This window comes from Dryobates pubescens, chromosome 24, assembly GCF_014839835.1.
Source record: "Dryobates pubescens isolate bDryPub1 chromosome 24, bDryPub1.pri, whole genome shotgun sequence".
Taxonomy (NCBI): Eukaryota; Metazoa; Chordata; class Aves; order Piciformes; family Picidae; genus Dryobates; species Dryobates pubescens.
In genome coordinates, this window is record NC_071635.1 from 14,585,794 (window position 1) to 14,601,321 (window position 15,528).

The following is a 15,528-nucleotide window of genomic DNA, read 5'->3' on the forward strand; positions in this document are numbered from 1 at the left end:
TGGAATGCACTAAAGCAGATTTCAAGGTAAACAAAACCTAAATAAAAGGACAAAATTAAAAAAAAAAAAGGAAAAAGGTTGTCCAGTCTGTTAGATCCACACATTAGAACTACAGGGGGAAAAAAAATCCACCCCAAAACACAAACCAAATGACCCCAAACCCAACAAAATCCCCCACCTCTCTGTCCCATCTTGGATCCACAATTACAAGGCAAAATTGCTACCACATGGGAAAGAGCAGCTATGATGCATCCACTAGTCACATTAGAGAGAACAATGAACAGATGTAAGAAAAAGCACTGAAAACAAGGGAAAGAGAAGTTGACTGTGGTTGGTGTCTTTACAAAGCCCTATGATTGAGGAATCTTTTAAAAATCAGGATTAAACAAGGATTTAAGAGATGATGTTGAAGTCTATTAAAGCATATTTGAGCTCCAAAATTACTACTTTCCAGAAGGAACAACACCCTCTATCTACACACACAGCCAGATATACATACATGTACTTCATTGGCATTTTCTTTACATTCATTCTGAACTGCAATGAGAACAGACTGAAGGATGAGTTGCCTGCAGACTAAATCCACAAAGCCCAGCATTTTCATTTTGGAATAGAATAGAATAGAATAGAATAGAATAGAATAGAATAGAATAGAATAGAATAGAATAGAATAGAATAGACCAGACCAAGTTGGAAGAGACCTTCAAGATCATCGCGTCCAACCCATCAACCAATCCGACCCACCTAAACAACTAACCCATGGCACCAAGCACCCCATCAAGTCTCCTCCTGAACACCTCCAATGATGGGGACTCCACCACCTCCTCGGGCAGCCCATTCCAATGGCCAATCACTCTCTCTGTGTAGAGCTTCCTCCTAACCTCCAGCCTAAACCTCCCCTGGTGCAGCTTGAGACTGTGTCCTCTTGTTCTGGTGCTGGCTGCCTGGGAGAAGAGACCAACCTCTGTCTGTCTACAGCCTCCCTTAAGGTAGTTGTAGAAAGCAATAAGGTCACTCCTGAGCCTCCTCTTCTCCAGGCTAAACAATCCCAGCTCCCTCAGCCTCTCCTCATAGGGCTTGTGTTCCAAACCCCTCCCCAGCTTTGTTGCCCTTCTCTGGACACGCTCCAGCAAGTCAACATCCTTCCTAAACTGAGGGGCCCAGAACTGGACACAGGACTCCTCAGCAAGGAGAGGAAAGGAAAAAAACAACCCACCCAGCAAACAACCAACAGGCAGCAGCCTCTCAAGCAGGGATGAGAAGTCTCCATTTGTACCATTCCACAGCCAGAAAAAAGCCCAAACCAACCAACCAACAAACCCAGAGAAACCCAATCCAAACCAAGCAAACCAAACCAAACAAAACAAGAAGATTCCACATTGCTGATTTTTACCTTCCTGGCAACTGCAATCATTTGATCTATTTGGCAAAAGGAGATGATTAAAGTTCTAACACTTTCCTTCCACTGCCAAATGCCACAAGAAAAGCTTTGGGCATCTGCCACTAATCTGAAAAACTCTGACAGAAGCTGCTCACTGCATCAGTCCACTTACAAGGATTTCTAAATGCTCAAAATGTTTCTAATTGAAAGAGGAAAAATGGGCTGATTACTTTCAAGCCAAGCTCAATGCTACAAGTCACAATGAGCCAGGAGTTGGTGGCCATTCCATCTGTCTGAGCAAAGAACATAAGAAAGAAAACCAAAAACAATCCACAACAAAAATGCTTCCACACAAGAGGCCACAAGAACAAAACATCTACAGAGACTGGGTCTAAAGGAACTGTGATGAAATGCCAGAGCACTCCGCTGCACTGGCATGTTATTTTACAAGTGGTGCTTGACTACAGCTGCAAAGGTGAGAGAGAGCAGGCCAGTCATGGCTGAGGAGCAGAGGAAAGTGAAGACACATTCCAAAAGGCACTGCAAATTCTACTGGTCTCCTTGAGATCTTGCACAAAACCCTCTCTTTGCAATTCTTCTCAAAGCCACCAGAGCAAGAGAACCATGGCATGACTTCCACCTGAGGAAGAAAGTGTTTGATCCAGGTCCTGCTGGAGCCTGAGGAGTATGTGAACAACACAAGGAGCTCTTCATGCCAGGTGGTAAGCTGTGAGCTGCAGCAGTTAAAAGAAACCAAGAACTTCTGCCAGATCAGTTCTGCAGTATTTGGAAGACATGTTTCCCTGACACTGAGCATCACCATTGTCCTGAAGGCAGCTGTGGTCAATAAGAGGTATGACTTCAGTCTCCTATTCCTTTCACTCTAAAAACTGGAATGTGCAGGTAGGTACTGGCATCCTGCAAGGAGAATATTTGATGACATTCAAGAACTGAGTACGGAGTACAAACGCTGCAGAAGCAGCCACCAGTGAGCTGCTTTGCAAGAAAACTCTGTGCAATTGGAACAGGCTGGAGAATCTCCAGACTAAAATTCAATTGGGCTGATAAATTATGCTCAGCTCTACAGAGAGGCTGTCAACACCATAAGTAGCCCAGAAGGAGAAATACTGTTCCTCTGGCAGGACAGTCTAGCTGGTCCCTCATTTCTTTTTAGTGCCTTCTGCCCTGGAGTATTAATCTGTCCCAGAGCACCTCACGTTACCTTATCCTCCTAGTTGAGCTAGCACTCATGTAATTGAGTTAGCACTCAAATACATCACATTTTCAAAGCTTTCTGCTCTGCTCTCAGCCAAACTACAGAATCACAGAATGTTAGGGGCTGGAAGGGACCTTGAGAGATCATCTAGTCCAATCCCTCTGCCAAAGCAGGATCACCTACACCAGACCACACAGGAATTCATCTAGGCAGGTCTTGAACATCTCCAGAGGGGAGACTCCACAGCCCCCCTGGGTTATTAAATTAACCTATAGGGCTGCAAGGAAGAGGATGGGAACTATCAATGAAAAAGCTACTTACAACTCAAGGGCACTCAGCATTAAAACACTTTTAAATCAAGGCAGTGAAACAGAGGAACAGATAATCATGGGATATATGATGATGCCAAGACTTGCCACCTCTAGGCTTCTGCAGGCTACTTAAAATATGAATGTCTTCCAAACCATCTTACTTAAGCATGTTAAAAATGTGCAAGCAGAGGTTAAGGAAAGGTCAGTACTGCATTTCAGGAGCAAAATGAGCCACAGCACAGGAGACTGACCAATCCTGCTACTGTCCCCTCAAGAATTTCATAATGTTCCAGTCCAAATGGAACAGAAGAATTAAGCAAATTGCTAAGGCACCTGTAGAACCACCACCACCCCCCACATCCTGAGGTGTCTTACACAGACAAAGTCCAACCTGCTCAAAAAGGTTGCAATATCTGCCAAGACCATCTTCTTTCCAGGTAAAGAGCAAAGTAACAGCAGAACAGGGAAAATTCTGGGGCAGATGGAGAAGAGGTGGAGGAAAGTGAAAGGAGCAAAGAGAAACATGTCACTGGTAGGAAAGGATTGTTTTGCTTCTCTCTCCAAAGGAACAAAGGAGGACACAAACACCACCCAGCTGACCTTTGTATTTAAGAAAACAAAAACAATCAGAGATGATTGAACTAACAATGTCTTCAAGTCCCATTTTGGACAGATATGACAGAAAGGCTCATGAGCTAGGACTTCTGCCCAGCATAATGGCATAATCAGGGAAGCAAAAGAGCCATCAGACTGGTGTAGTCTTATACTCCAAATGTAGGAGTTTGTGGAGATACTACAATTCACACTAATGCCTTTTTAAGTTGTATTGGGCTAAGCACACAAAAAAAACCCCCAGTTTCTTATCCTGCATTTTAAGTGACTGGATTAGAACAGTCTATACTGCTTTATCATGTTACATCCTACATATTCCTCCAAAGTGTAGAACACTGTGGGGTATGATTTTAAGGGTGTTTGTTGGGAAACTGTGGATGTCAAGACTAGCAAGAGGTTAGAAAGGTGGTGATACATTGGTGCAAAGATTAATATAAGCTTCTATTTGCCCAGGCTTTAAATACAATAGAATAGAATAAACCAGGTTGGAAGAGACCTTCAAGATCATTGTGTCCAACCTATCATCCAGCATCACCTAATCAACTAAACCATGGCACCAAGCACCCCATCAAGTCTCCTCCTGAACACCTCCAGTGACGGCGACTCCACCACCTCCCCGGGCAGCCCATTCCAATGGGCAATCACTCTCTCTCTGTGTAAAACTTCCTCCTAACCACTAGCCTAAACCTCCCCTGGCACAGACTGAGACTGTGTCCTCTTGTTCTGGTGCTGGTTGCCTGGGAGAAGAGACCAACCTCTGCCTGTCTACAACCTCCCTTCAGGTAGTTGTAGACAGCAATAAGGTCACCCCTGAGTCTCCTCTTCTCCAGGCTAAGCAACCCCAGCTCCCTCAGCCTCTCCTCACAGGGCTGTGTCCCAAGCCCCTCACCAACTTTGTTGCCCTTCGCTGGACTCATTCCAGCAAGTCAACCTCCTTCCTAATCCGAGGGGCCCAGAACTGGACACAGTACTCGAGGTGCGGCCTAACCAGTGCAGTGTACAGGGGGAGAATGACCTCCCTGCTCCTGCTGGCCACACTGTTCCTGATGCAGGCCAGGATGCCATTGGCCCTCCTGGCTGCCTGGGCACACTGCAGGCTCATGTTCAGCCTACCATCAACCAGCACCCCCAGGTCCCTCTCTGCCTGGCTGCTCTCCAGCCACTCTGACCCCAGCCTGTAGCACTGCCTGGAGTTGCTTTGGCCAATGTGCAGAACACGGCACTTGGATGTGTTCAATCTCAGGAAAAGAGAAAGAAAAAGAGAAGAGAAAAACAGGAAAAGGGCAACAACATGGCTAAATTAAAGATAGGTATGAAAATGTGAATCTGGAGAGACACTTCAAAGAGAGATCTTGATGACATGAGGGATATTTGCACCGAGGCTGCATTATGGAATTCACAGGGTTTTCCAATTAAGGCTATGGCTCAGTAATTGCCAGTCCTGTGCACTTACATATCCTAATTGAAATTCTACATTCTGGCATAAACTACAAATCCTAAATATAGGCAGCATGGTTTGTTTTTTTTTTTTCTCTCTCCTTCTTTTCTTTGGAACTTGCTACATAAATACATCAATTATGACTACTTAATTGGACATGCTTTTACTTCATTAAAAATAGCTGTTTGCAGAGCAGGAGCCAGTCCGTTCAAGCACTGTCAACAGCAAATGCTAAAGCATTTCAGACTCCTTGTGTTACCTTTAAGGAATGCAGCGATTCTCAAGAGCCAAACTGAACAAATAAACTAAGTGGTCACTTAGCTTATCTACCAATATTTTGTATGTGGCTGTCTGATGATTTACTATTTCATTATTCCATTAATGGAATCAGCTAATGAAAGGTGAATGCAAAGTCCAAGCGCTTTGGACAGTCACCAAAATCCCACAGTGTTTTTATTTTCCAAAAGAAAGTCTTGACTCCTCACACAACAGTGACAGCAGATGTGACCTAAGCTGAGCTTCTCAGTTGTTTTAACACAGCCAGACCCAAACCCTCAGCATGTTATCTCTCCTTCTTCCTCCCTACTTTAAAGTTTTTCCATGCAAGTAACTTGGGGAACATAAAAAGAACTGCAGAAGCAGGGCACGCTAGATAATACACACCATCACGAGATGAAGGGGCATGCTTTCTAGGGTAATGCACTTGGTGAACACAGAGAGCTGGGGGAGAGAGGCCAGCAGTGAAGTATGCTTTACAAACACTGTTTCCACACAGAATTTCTTTGAGATCAATAGTGCAAGAATCCCATTCATTTTGATGGGATTCATTGATTTTCAAACGTTATGAATGCAGCACAGAACGCAGGCACAGCAGTAACTGCCAGAGAGTACACTGGCCACTGTAATCTGGATCACTGAGAGAGCTGGTTCTCATTACAGCAGAAACAAGCCTTAGAAGTGGATGGAAGGACAGCAGTATCTAAAGGCATGTGTTGTACATTGCCTGCCACTGAAACCTTTGAAATGGGAAAAGCAAATACTCTGCAAATCAAGATATGAATGCAGCTACAAAGTTTCAATGTGCAATTAATGGACTGGGGGGGAAAAAACATTCCGGCAAAGCACTGATTTGGTTAAGGTACTCAGGCAACTCGGAGCATAGCAGCAGTCCTACTGAAATAAGAAAGGTGAAAACATGTCCATGGTTAATATTCTCCTGTTTATATGCTGAGTCATCTGCTAATTGTCTTTGCAAACAATAACCCTTTAGAAATTCAAATACCCTTTCAGTGAACCCTTTAGCACATAATGGGAATTTAAAAGCATCTCCTGCCTTAAACTAGGATCTAGAGAATGGAATCTGCAAAACATCTCAAGATTTGTTCTGATTTTCAGATTTACATTTGGTGATTTGTGTGTTGTCCTGTTTCATAAAGTATATGAACACTTTGAATAAAACACAGGAACACACTGAACACTTCCAGTTGTGGAGGCTCCAAGCCCGAAAGTGTTCAAAGCCAGTCAGATGACGGAGCTTCGAGCAACCTGGTCTAGCAGGAGGTGTCCATGCCCATGGCAGTGGGGGTTGGAATTAGATTAAGGTCTCTTCCAACCCAAATAATTTTCTGATTCTGTGATATAACTGCAAAACTTCTGGCAAGCAATGGCACAGAATTAGGGCTGTGGGGATCTCCAAAGGTCACCCACACCAGTATTTCTCAACCTCTAAAGATCCCCTTAGCCTACCTGAAGATGATTCACAATCCATTTTGAGCAGTCTTGCCACAGCTCAATTCTGGCTTGTTGGAAATTAGGTCTAGCTTCAAACACCTGTAATTTTTTCCCCCTCTACTTTGCCTCTCTAGAGCTTGCTGCTTGTTTTTGTTCAGCTGAAATTTCTTGCAGCTGCTTCTGATGTCCTATAGCTCACTCATCTTGTCCATCCTACTGCCTAACATGTGATCAACCATCACTGATCACAGTATCACAGTATCACAGGTGGTCATCTGAACTGTTCTTACAATTCTCCAGTGGTGGAGATGCCACAACCTCTCCTGCCAAACTCAGAGAGGTTTAATTACCTCAACTTCAGGAAAAACTTTCCTAATACCAACCTAAAGCTTACCACAACATAAATCTGTTATTTTGGGCCTAATTATGATGAATCACCAACAGATGATTTCCTTCTCCCCATGACAAACTATTGAATGCATTAAAGGCTTACTAGTGACTCTCTTTAGCTTTTTCTATAGGCTTCACAACCTCAGACCACTCATGCCCATTGGGCATGTATTCTCAACCTCCAGTCCAGGGGAGGACAACGAGGCTGGGGAGAGGCCTCAAGCACAAGCCCTATGAGGAGAGGCTGAGGGAGCTGGGGGTGTTTAGCCTGGAGAAGAGGAGGCTCAGGGGAGACCTTCTTGCTGTCTACAACTCCCTGAAGGGAGGATGTAGCCAGGTGGGGGTTGGTCTCTTCTCCCAGGCAACCAGCACCAGAACAAAAGGACACAGTCTCAAGCTGTGCCAGGGGAAGTTTAGGCTTCAGTGAGGAGAAAGTTCTTCACAGAGAGAGTTGTTAGCCATTGGAATGTGCTGCCCAGGGAGGTGGTGGAGTCATCATCCCTGGAGGTGTTCAAGTGGGGATTGGACGTGGCCCTTGGTGCCATGGTTTAGTAGTCATGAGGTTTTGGGTGACAGGTTGGACTTGATGATGTTTGAGGTCTCTTCCAACCTCATTGATTCTGTGATTTCTATGATTTCTGCTGTTTTCCTTTGAAATCTTTCCAACAGTGTACACTCTCATAAACTATAGTGCTAAAGCCCTGGACTTCAGCAAGCTGAGAAAGGCAGGACTGCTTCCCCCTTCTTTGAGGCTGTTTCTCTCTGTATCCCAGAGCAGTGGCTGCCTTTTTGCACCATCTTACGACGGTGTTCCTCCTGGTCTTTTCCTGGAGCAGTCGCTTCGCTAGTTGTTCCTGGCTTTGTATTTGTGCAACTGTTTGGTGAACAGTTGCACATTTTTCTTACACATCTCTCTTGGCTGTCACTCTTTCCTTTTAACTGTGAATTACTATCAAAGTACTGTTTTCCAACCATATGATACCTACTATTTCTAGACCAGAGAGGTAGAATCATAGAATCAATAAGGTTAGAAAAGACCTCAAAGATCATCAAGTCCAACCTGTCACCTAACACCTGATGACTACTAGACCATGGCACCAAGTGCCACGTCCAATCCCTTCTTGAACACCTCCAGGGATGGTGACTCCACCACCTCCCTGGGCAGCACATTCCAAAGGCTAACAACTCTCTCTGGGAAGAATTTTCTCCTCACTGAAGCCTAAACTTCCCCTGGCACAGCTTGAGACTGTGTCATCTTGTTCTGGTGCTGGTTGCCTGGGAGAAAAGATCAACCCCCTCCTGGCTACAACCTCCCTTCAGGTAGTTGTAGACAGCAAGAAGGTCTCTTCTGAGCCTCCTCTTCTCCAGGCTAAACAATCCCAGCTCCCTCAGCCTCTCCTCACAGGGCTGTGCTCGAGGCCTCTCCCCAGCCTCATTGCCCTTCTCTGGACATGTTCAGGAGTCTCAATGTCCTTCTTAAATTGAGGGGCCCAGAACTGAATTACATCCTCAGAAACAATACTAAGGTTCAAGTTCATAGACATCCTTATTAAGATTCTCTTTTAAAATTCTTAATAGGTAACAAACAGCATTTTTTGGACCACCTTTCACCTGAGGCACACCAGACAAGCTTCTGGAAGGCAGACAAGCACTTCTGAATCACATCCTTGGAAAAAGAAGAGGCTGAAACTGCACAGAAATGAAAACCAACAGGCCCTGAGGTATCCCATGAAACTGGAGGCATAGAAACTGATACCAACCAAGAGGAGGAGGCAAGCAAAACTAAATGCTCATTTAAACCATCAATATTCAATAAGAATAAATGCCAACTTCTGAAAGTCTATGAATCTATCTACTGCTTCCTTCTTAGCCACAAGGCCTGACAGGGAAGAAAATTAGATTGTTTTGACGTAATTAGGTCTCAACAAATCTGTGTTGGCTGTTACAACTGGCATATACAATTTGAGATGTCAAAATATTTATACCACTGAAAAGGTAGGGCCATTAACTGAAGTTCTGATGAGCCTAACAAGGGTGTCTTAATAAAGAAATCACTCAAAGGAACTTGGTTCAGCACCACAAGCAGTCAAAAAAACAACCCAAAGCAGCCAAATTGCAAAAAGAATTACTTCTAGTCTGAATCTATGCTCACTGTATGGAGGAAAGCATGAACTAAACACACAGAGCACAGGATGAATCTCAAGAGAAAAGAAATTCCTTTCCCTTCAACATTGCCCTTCTTGTGTAGTAAACTTGGTGACTGGCAGTACATTTCCATCCAAATATGCACACATACAAAATTACAGATACATCTCACTCCCCCAGTGACTTTATAACATGTTGCTAGGTAACAGTGCATACAAGTCAGGTTCTGAGACCTTTAGTAAGTCACCATAAAATAACTGCATAGGCCTTTTGCATGAATAATGGACATTTGAATCCTTTTTCTGATGCCAGCAGATCAGACTTTGAAAACATGACTGTCTGCCAAACTGTAAACAGCTCCCCATCAACTGCTACATGAAAATCAACACATCAAAAGGTTGTATGTTTTCTCAGCTATCCAGCTTTCCTCCTCTCTTGCTTTCCTCTCTCATTCTTGCTACATGCAGGCATCATGAGCACTACCCTCCCCAAGTCAGTACAGTTGGTGTGTCGAGCTACTTAGTGCACAGCAGCTCAAATTTAAGAGAGACATCAGAACACAAGATACATGGGACAGCTGTCAGTCAACAGAAAAAATGGATTTCATATATAGAGTCCAAATTTGAATCTCAATTTAAAAAAAATGTACCAGCAAATCAAAACAGACTCATCCTTGCTCATTTTCGGTTGGTCAGAACAATAGAATGGAATAAACCAGGTTGGAAGAGACCTTCGAGATCACCTCGTCCAGCCTATCATCCAACACCATCTAATCAACTAAACCATGCAACCAAGCACCCCATCAAGTCTCCTCCTAAACACCTCCAATGATGGTGACTCCACCACCTCCCCAGGCAGCCCATTCCAATAGGCAATTACTCTCTCTGTGTAGAATTTCTTCCTAACCTCCAGCCTAAACCTCCCCTGGTGCAGCTTGAGACTGTGTCCTCTTGTTCTGGTGCTGGTTGCCTGGGAGAAGAGACCAACCTCTGCCTGTCTACTAAATTACATCAGCAGATTGTTTGTTAAAGGAGAGGTTTCTGCACCTTCTTCCAATCCATACAGCAAAGCACTTGTGCCAGCCCATTTCACCCCTTGCTTTTCCTCAGCTCTTTTCAGTTTCCCTGGTTGGCTCCATGAAGCCCCAGGCTGTATTTCTTGTGTTTACCCACTCTACTCAGTCCCCCACAGAACTGTGAGCCCCAAGGCATGAAGGTCTGGGCAGATAAGGACAGCAAGCCATTCCAAAATAAATGACTGTGGTTTCCCCAGAGCAATGGCATTAGGGCAGAACTAATTCCTAGAGTTACCTGACAATAAGATTTGCTAAAATTCAACTTATATTCCATTTAAAAGAAAGAGGTGACCAATTATTTGCTATTGAAAAGGGTCTCTTCCATCTCCAAAGCCTGAAACTTTCCACAGGGACTGTCATCTCCTTGTGCAACAGAAGTTTCTTCAGTGACATTTTTCCTGACTTCATTCTCTGGAAAAGTCAAAGGCCAATTTTGGAAACGTTTAGTCTAGGACACCCCCCAAGCGTGCCCCCAGCTCTGGAGTGTTCAGCCAAATCAGTGAAAGAGTACATGAACAGACACATCCCACACACATCCTCCACTTCAGGATCTCATGTATGAGCGTCATTCTTACAGCCATAATCTAGCAGTGAAAGGACATACTCAATAAACACATGCTTTGTGTTAGGTATGGATTTGAATGATAACAGTAACAAATGTTCAAAAGCTGTTCAGATTCTCTTTGTTGAAGTGTTAGCAATCCAGAAATGCAGAAACGTTCATACTTGCATATTTACTGGTTACCCATCAAGGACTACTCTGAAAGAAAGAGGACCAACACTTTGTTGGTCTTATTTAACAGAGGAGTAAAGGCAGAGAACTTCAGAGCTGAATTTTCTACCATGCTGGGTGCTTGTGACGCTCAGGGAATTCGAACTAGAACTACAGGTGTGCAGCACGCCTGAAAAACCACACCAGACGAGATTTGCCAAGGTAACTGCCAGTGAACATGAAAGCCTGGATAAAAAATTCTCACTCCCAACCCCTGCAATTAAACAAAGTCCCTCCCATCTCTCACCATTTTGCCCTTTTCCCACCATCATGCACCTCTCCTTACCAAAAGCAACAGGACCTCGTAAGTTAAGTTGCAATTCCATGTTTTAGCAAACCCAAGGCAAGGTGTTTCTTATCCCATAACGGAGCAGCTGATGCTGCCACTTGCTGCTCAATTACCTGAGAGCTTCATAAGAAAATCTGATGCCATCTTGACAGAGATGTCTTGGCTGAATAGTGCTGATGCTGTATTGGCCACAAAGTCAGAGTAGTCTTTCGGCTGCGTGTTGTTGGGAGGTCTGTCGACAGTGCTAAGAGCAAAAGGTGCAGCTGAGATGCCATTGTCATCTTTGGGCTCTTCTTTCACTAGTAAAGGTGGAATACCTCCACTAGGCTGCCCAGCCACATCTGGTGTTTTAGATACAGATGCTGATCCCATAGGGTCAGGTCCACCTCCTTCCTTCTGTGGTCCTGTGCAGGAGTCAGTGTTTAGCTGTGGGGACCCCTTCACCTCAGTTTCTGGTACTTCCTCCTTCACTTTGGATTCTGTCCTAAGGAAATGTTGATGGCAACGCATGTGGAGCTTCAGGCTGAAGTGGCGGGAGGAGGTAAAAGGGCATAGCTGGCATTGAAAGGTCTCACCCCTGTCTTGGTGCTGATGAACCTGGTTCAAAAGGTGAAAGATAAAAGCATGTATTAAACAAAACAGTTTATTAGCATTATGGAAGCCTCAACTCTCCACTTCTAGTAACTTTTCTTTTTTAATGGTAACTAATGAACAAACTCTTTTGAGCACTTGGAAAGAGGGCAGGCACTAGGAAGAGTAGGATTCTTTCACACATAACTCAAAGAACATAAACACCAGGCTCAAAAAAAATAAATATTCAAAATCAGCAACATCTGTTTCTGCAGCATGGAAATGATGAAGGCTGCCTTGGATCAAACAGTCCTTACAACCAGATCCCGGTGAACTGTCAGTGCATAAAAAGACTTCCAAGCTGTAACTAGTAGTTTTCTTCACTAAGAAACCAACACACCACCCCATGCCTGTTACATGACCTACTGAGCCTGATCATTCTGTGCAACCTAATACATAACAATTGTTCAGAGCAACCCAGGAAACACCAACCTGCAAAGCAGGCTCCATCAGCAGCTCATATGTCATCAGAGTGAAAAAACACCAAGGCACTACTGAAAACGTTTGTTGCAGATCAATTAGACCCAAAAATAAGCAGCTCTGTTATGGTGAAACACGAACAGGAGAGATGGGAGTTGCCATTTAGTCCATTTTATCAGTTATCTAATGACCCCTGTTACTCTTACTGTCCTCATAGTTTGACTGCAGGCTCTTTCTCATGGAAACTGTGTGTTCCTGCATGATTACACTGCCTAGCATCCTCAGGCCTGATCCTGATTACCATTTAAAGACAGCTCTAGTCTTCCATCCATATGTAATCATTTCTATGCTAGCTGAACAGACACTCTCATTTAAGATAAACTAAATATACACACTATTACACACTTCCTTGTTTAACACAATACTCACGAAAGGGAAGGAGTAATTGAGCCCAGCACAGTAGTGGCAGGTATATTGATAAGCTTTCCCCCCTATAGCTTCCCAAATGAGTTGTAAATCCCAGCTGCAGCAGCCCAGGCTACTCCCTGCAGAATTACTGGCAAATGCATACATTTGTTCCTTACTAATTGATGAAAACGTGATCAGGACAAACTGGCACCAGCCTGAGCTCCACACATTCGTTTTCACTTGTGACTCGGGATGGCTGGAAACATTTCAGCGAGACAGATTTTTGTTGGAAAGTGGCAATTTGTTGAACACAAAATATTTCACCTGAAACATGGAGAGGTTTGATGAACTCTTGGCAAACAAGGCGAGATTCCACTACCCTACTGAGTCGCACTGTACACCCCGCTCCCTGGGCTCGCCTCAGAAGCAGCTGTGCCAGGGATCCAAGGCTTGCTGCTATAGCCTGGGAGCCCCAAAAACCTGAAAGCTCCAGCTCTAATCAAAGCTCAGCTCTACACCAGGGAACCTGGAAAAGCTCACTTTAGCTAAGGCTTTCAGCACTTTCAGGTTTCCTGCAGAGCTGAGATATGGATCTCCAGAGTCCCAGCACAGCTGCTGCAAGCTCTGGGGTAACAGAGACACTTCCCAAACATAGCTCTGCCAAGATTCAGGTTGGGGGTTCCTATGGTTGCAGATTTGGCCTCGTTAATTCTCTGTATAATAAGAGGAATTCAGTCACAAGCTCACATCCAGCATTTCTAGCTCTACATACACAGAACCTGAATTCAGGTCTGCTGAACAGTGAAGAAAAGAGATCTGTCTTTTAGTCTTTGGTGCATTTAGTGAAGACACATTTCATTAGTACTGTGTAACTTTTCATTCAGTGGTTCAAGGGCTCTGGAGATTAGGTATTACACAGATAGCAAGAAAGAATTTCTCTTGGCCAGCAGCTTTACAGGTTTGACATTCTCAGAGCTGTATAAGCATGACATTTACAGACAAGGTAATTCTGGAATCTTATAATTGCACCTAACAACAAAAGGAAATTTAGATGCTAATGCTAGCCTAAGTTTTAAAGCAACAACCTAGCAGCAGAATAGCAGTGCCTTCAGTTCTAAATATTCACAGGTTACAATGGAAATGCCAAACAGATTGCCCATCTGCACTACTAGAAACAGGATGGTCTGGGAGCACAGCAGTGCTCTTCATGGAGAGCACTGAGATGTACTAATGGTAGCAAGCACTCTCACCATGGCAACTTTATCTCTTACACCCACTGAGATTTTGTGTGCCAGGGTTTCTCTCCAGGATCCCCTTCAGTCAACAGTTCCTTGCCCACATATTTAACCATTTCTTCTAGAGGCCCCTTATCACAATCATCAATACGATGCCTTCTGAAGGCTGTCACTGACAGTCAGGTGGCAGAGTCTGTGTGGGAGCTACCTTCTCTCTCCAGGACTATGGCATGCCACCCCTGCAGTACCTTTGGAGAACAGATGAGAACAGGCAGGATTGATTCATCTGATTTGGAATTTGCTCCTCCTCAAAGACAACAGCAGCATCACCAATGGGTTTATTGCAAAAATAAAGTACATTTATGAAATAAAGGTACATTTAGAACTCGTAGCCAAGGAATGACAGAATTCATATTCAAATATTTACAGTTTTGAAAGGGGGGAAAAAGAAAATCTATAGAAAAAGATATGAAACATTAAGCCAAATATTTAGCCCTCAATATCCTGGGCCCAGTTGCACTGTAAGACTTTAAGACTTCTATTTAATTCTCAAAAGTAAATAATAGCCATTTAAAAAAATTGAACAGTATTAGAAACAGCAGCAAAGAATTAAAGTCCCTTTAAAGGAAAACTATCCCTTATTTTCTCATTCAATAGCAGCCTACAGGAGACAAGAAGTTGCCATTCTATGCTATATGGAGGGAAAAGTCAAGGCAGCAACTACAGGCTGTATTATAAGGAACAAGAAACCCTGTAGAGCTACACAGAAAGCCACGGAGGAGATCCAGGTCACACAGTGTTACAGTGCAAAAAGCTGCCTCCTCCCTCCATGAGACAGAGAATGGCTCTTATTCTGTGCTAATGCTACCCAAACCATCAGACATCCTCTTTAGACTCATGCAGGCTGCTCCCACTAGAACCACAAGCAGGAGGAGACAAGGGGGCAGCTGACAGGTATTCTCCAAAGCCCAACGCTGAGCTCAGCTGCTGCTAGATTTGGATCTCTCTGAATTACACTGCCACAAACCACCATGCACAACCTGCTCATGGAGAATGGCTCTCTGAAAATCACGTGAAACTACTCTTTGACCTGTGTCAGAAACACTAAAGGACTGTGGATATTCTCTTGACTGTTCAAAGTGCTTGTATCACCTTTATTTTAACCACCCCCCCTCCCAAGTCTTCCCAGTCTCAGCTGGTTTCTGATTCTATAGCTTTTCCTGTGTGGGCTTGATATGATGTATGCAATAATCTTCAACAGAGCTATGGACTCCTCATGAGCTCATAGCCTGGTGTGAGGACTTGGGTACAAATTACCTACTGACCTTTATTTTTGATTTTAGTTTTTCTTTCAGTTTCTCTTGCTGCCTCCTCATTCTCTAACCACAGAAAAAGAAAAAGAGAGGCCACTGAATTTATCTTCTCCATCACATGCAGTATTTTGATCCCACTTCCTTTCTATATATGGCTGTCCC

At 43.9% G+C, this 15,528-nt stretch overlaps 1 protein-coding gene across 4 annotated transcripts in view; it reads right to left on the minus strand.

The window, feature by feature from the left end:
* The window catches only part of ZNF827 (zinc finger protein 827), a 102,215-nt gene that overhangs the window by 46,212 nt on the left and 40,475 nt on the right, over window positions 1-15,528 (minus strand). For all 4 annotated transcript variants that reach the window (XR_008462863.1, XM_054172774.1, XM_054172776.1 and 1 more), the window contains exon 4: window positions 11,474-11,957. Coding sequence is in view for 3 of the 4 variants with exons in the window: in XM_054172774.1 (XP_054028749.1) it covers window positions 11,474-11,957 (484 nt within the window). In the remaining variant the exon portion in view is untranslated. The remainder of the gene's footprint in view (window positions 1-11,473; window positions 11,958-15,528) is intronic.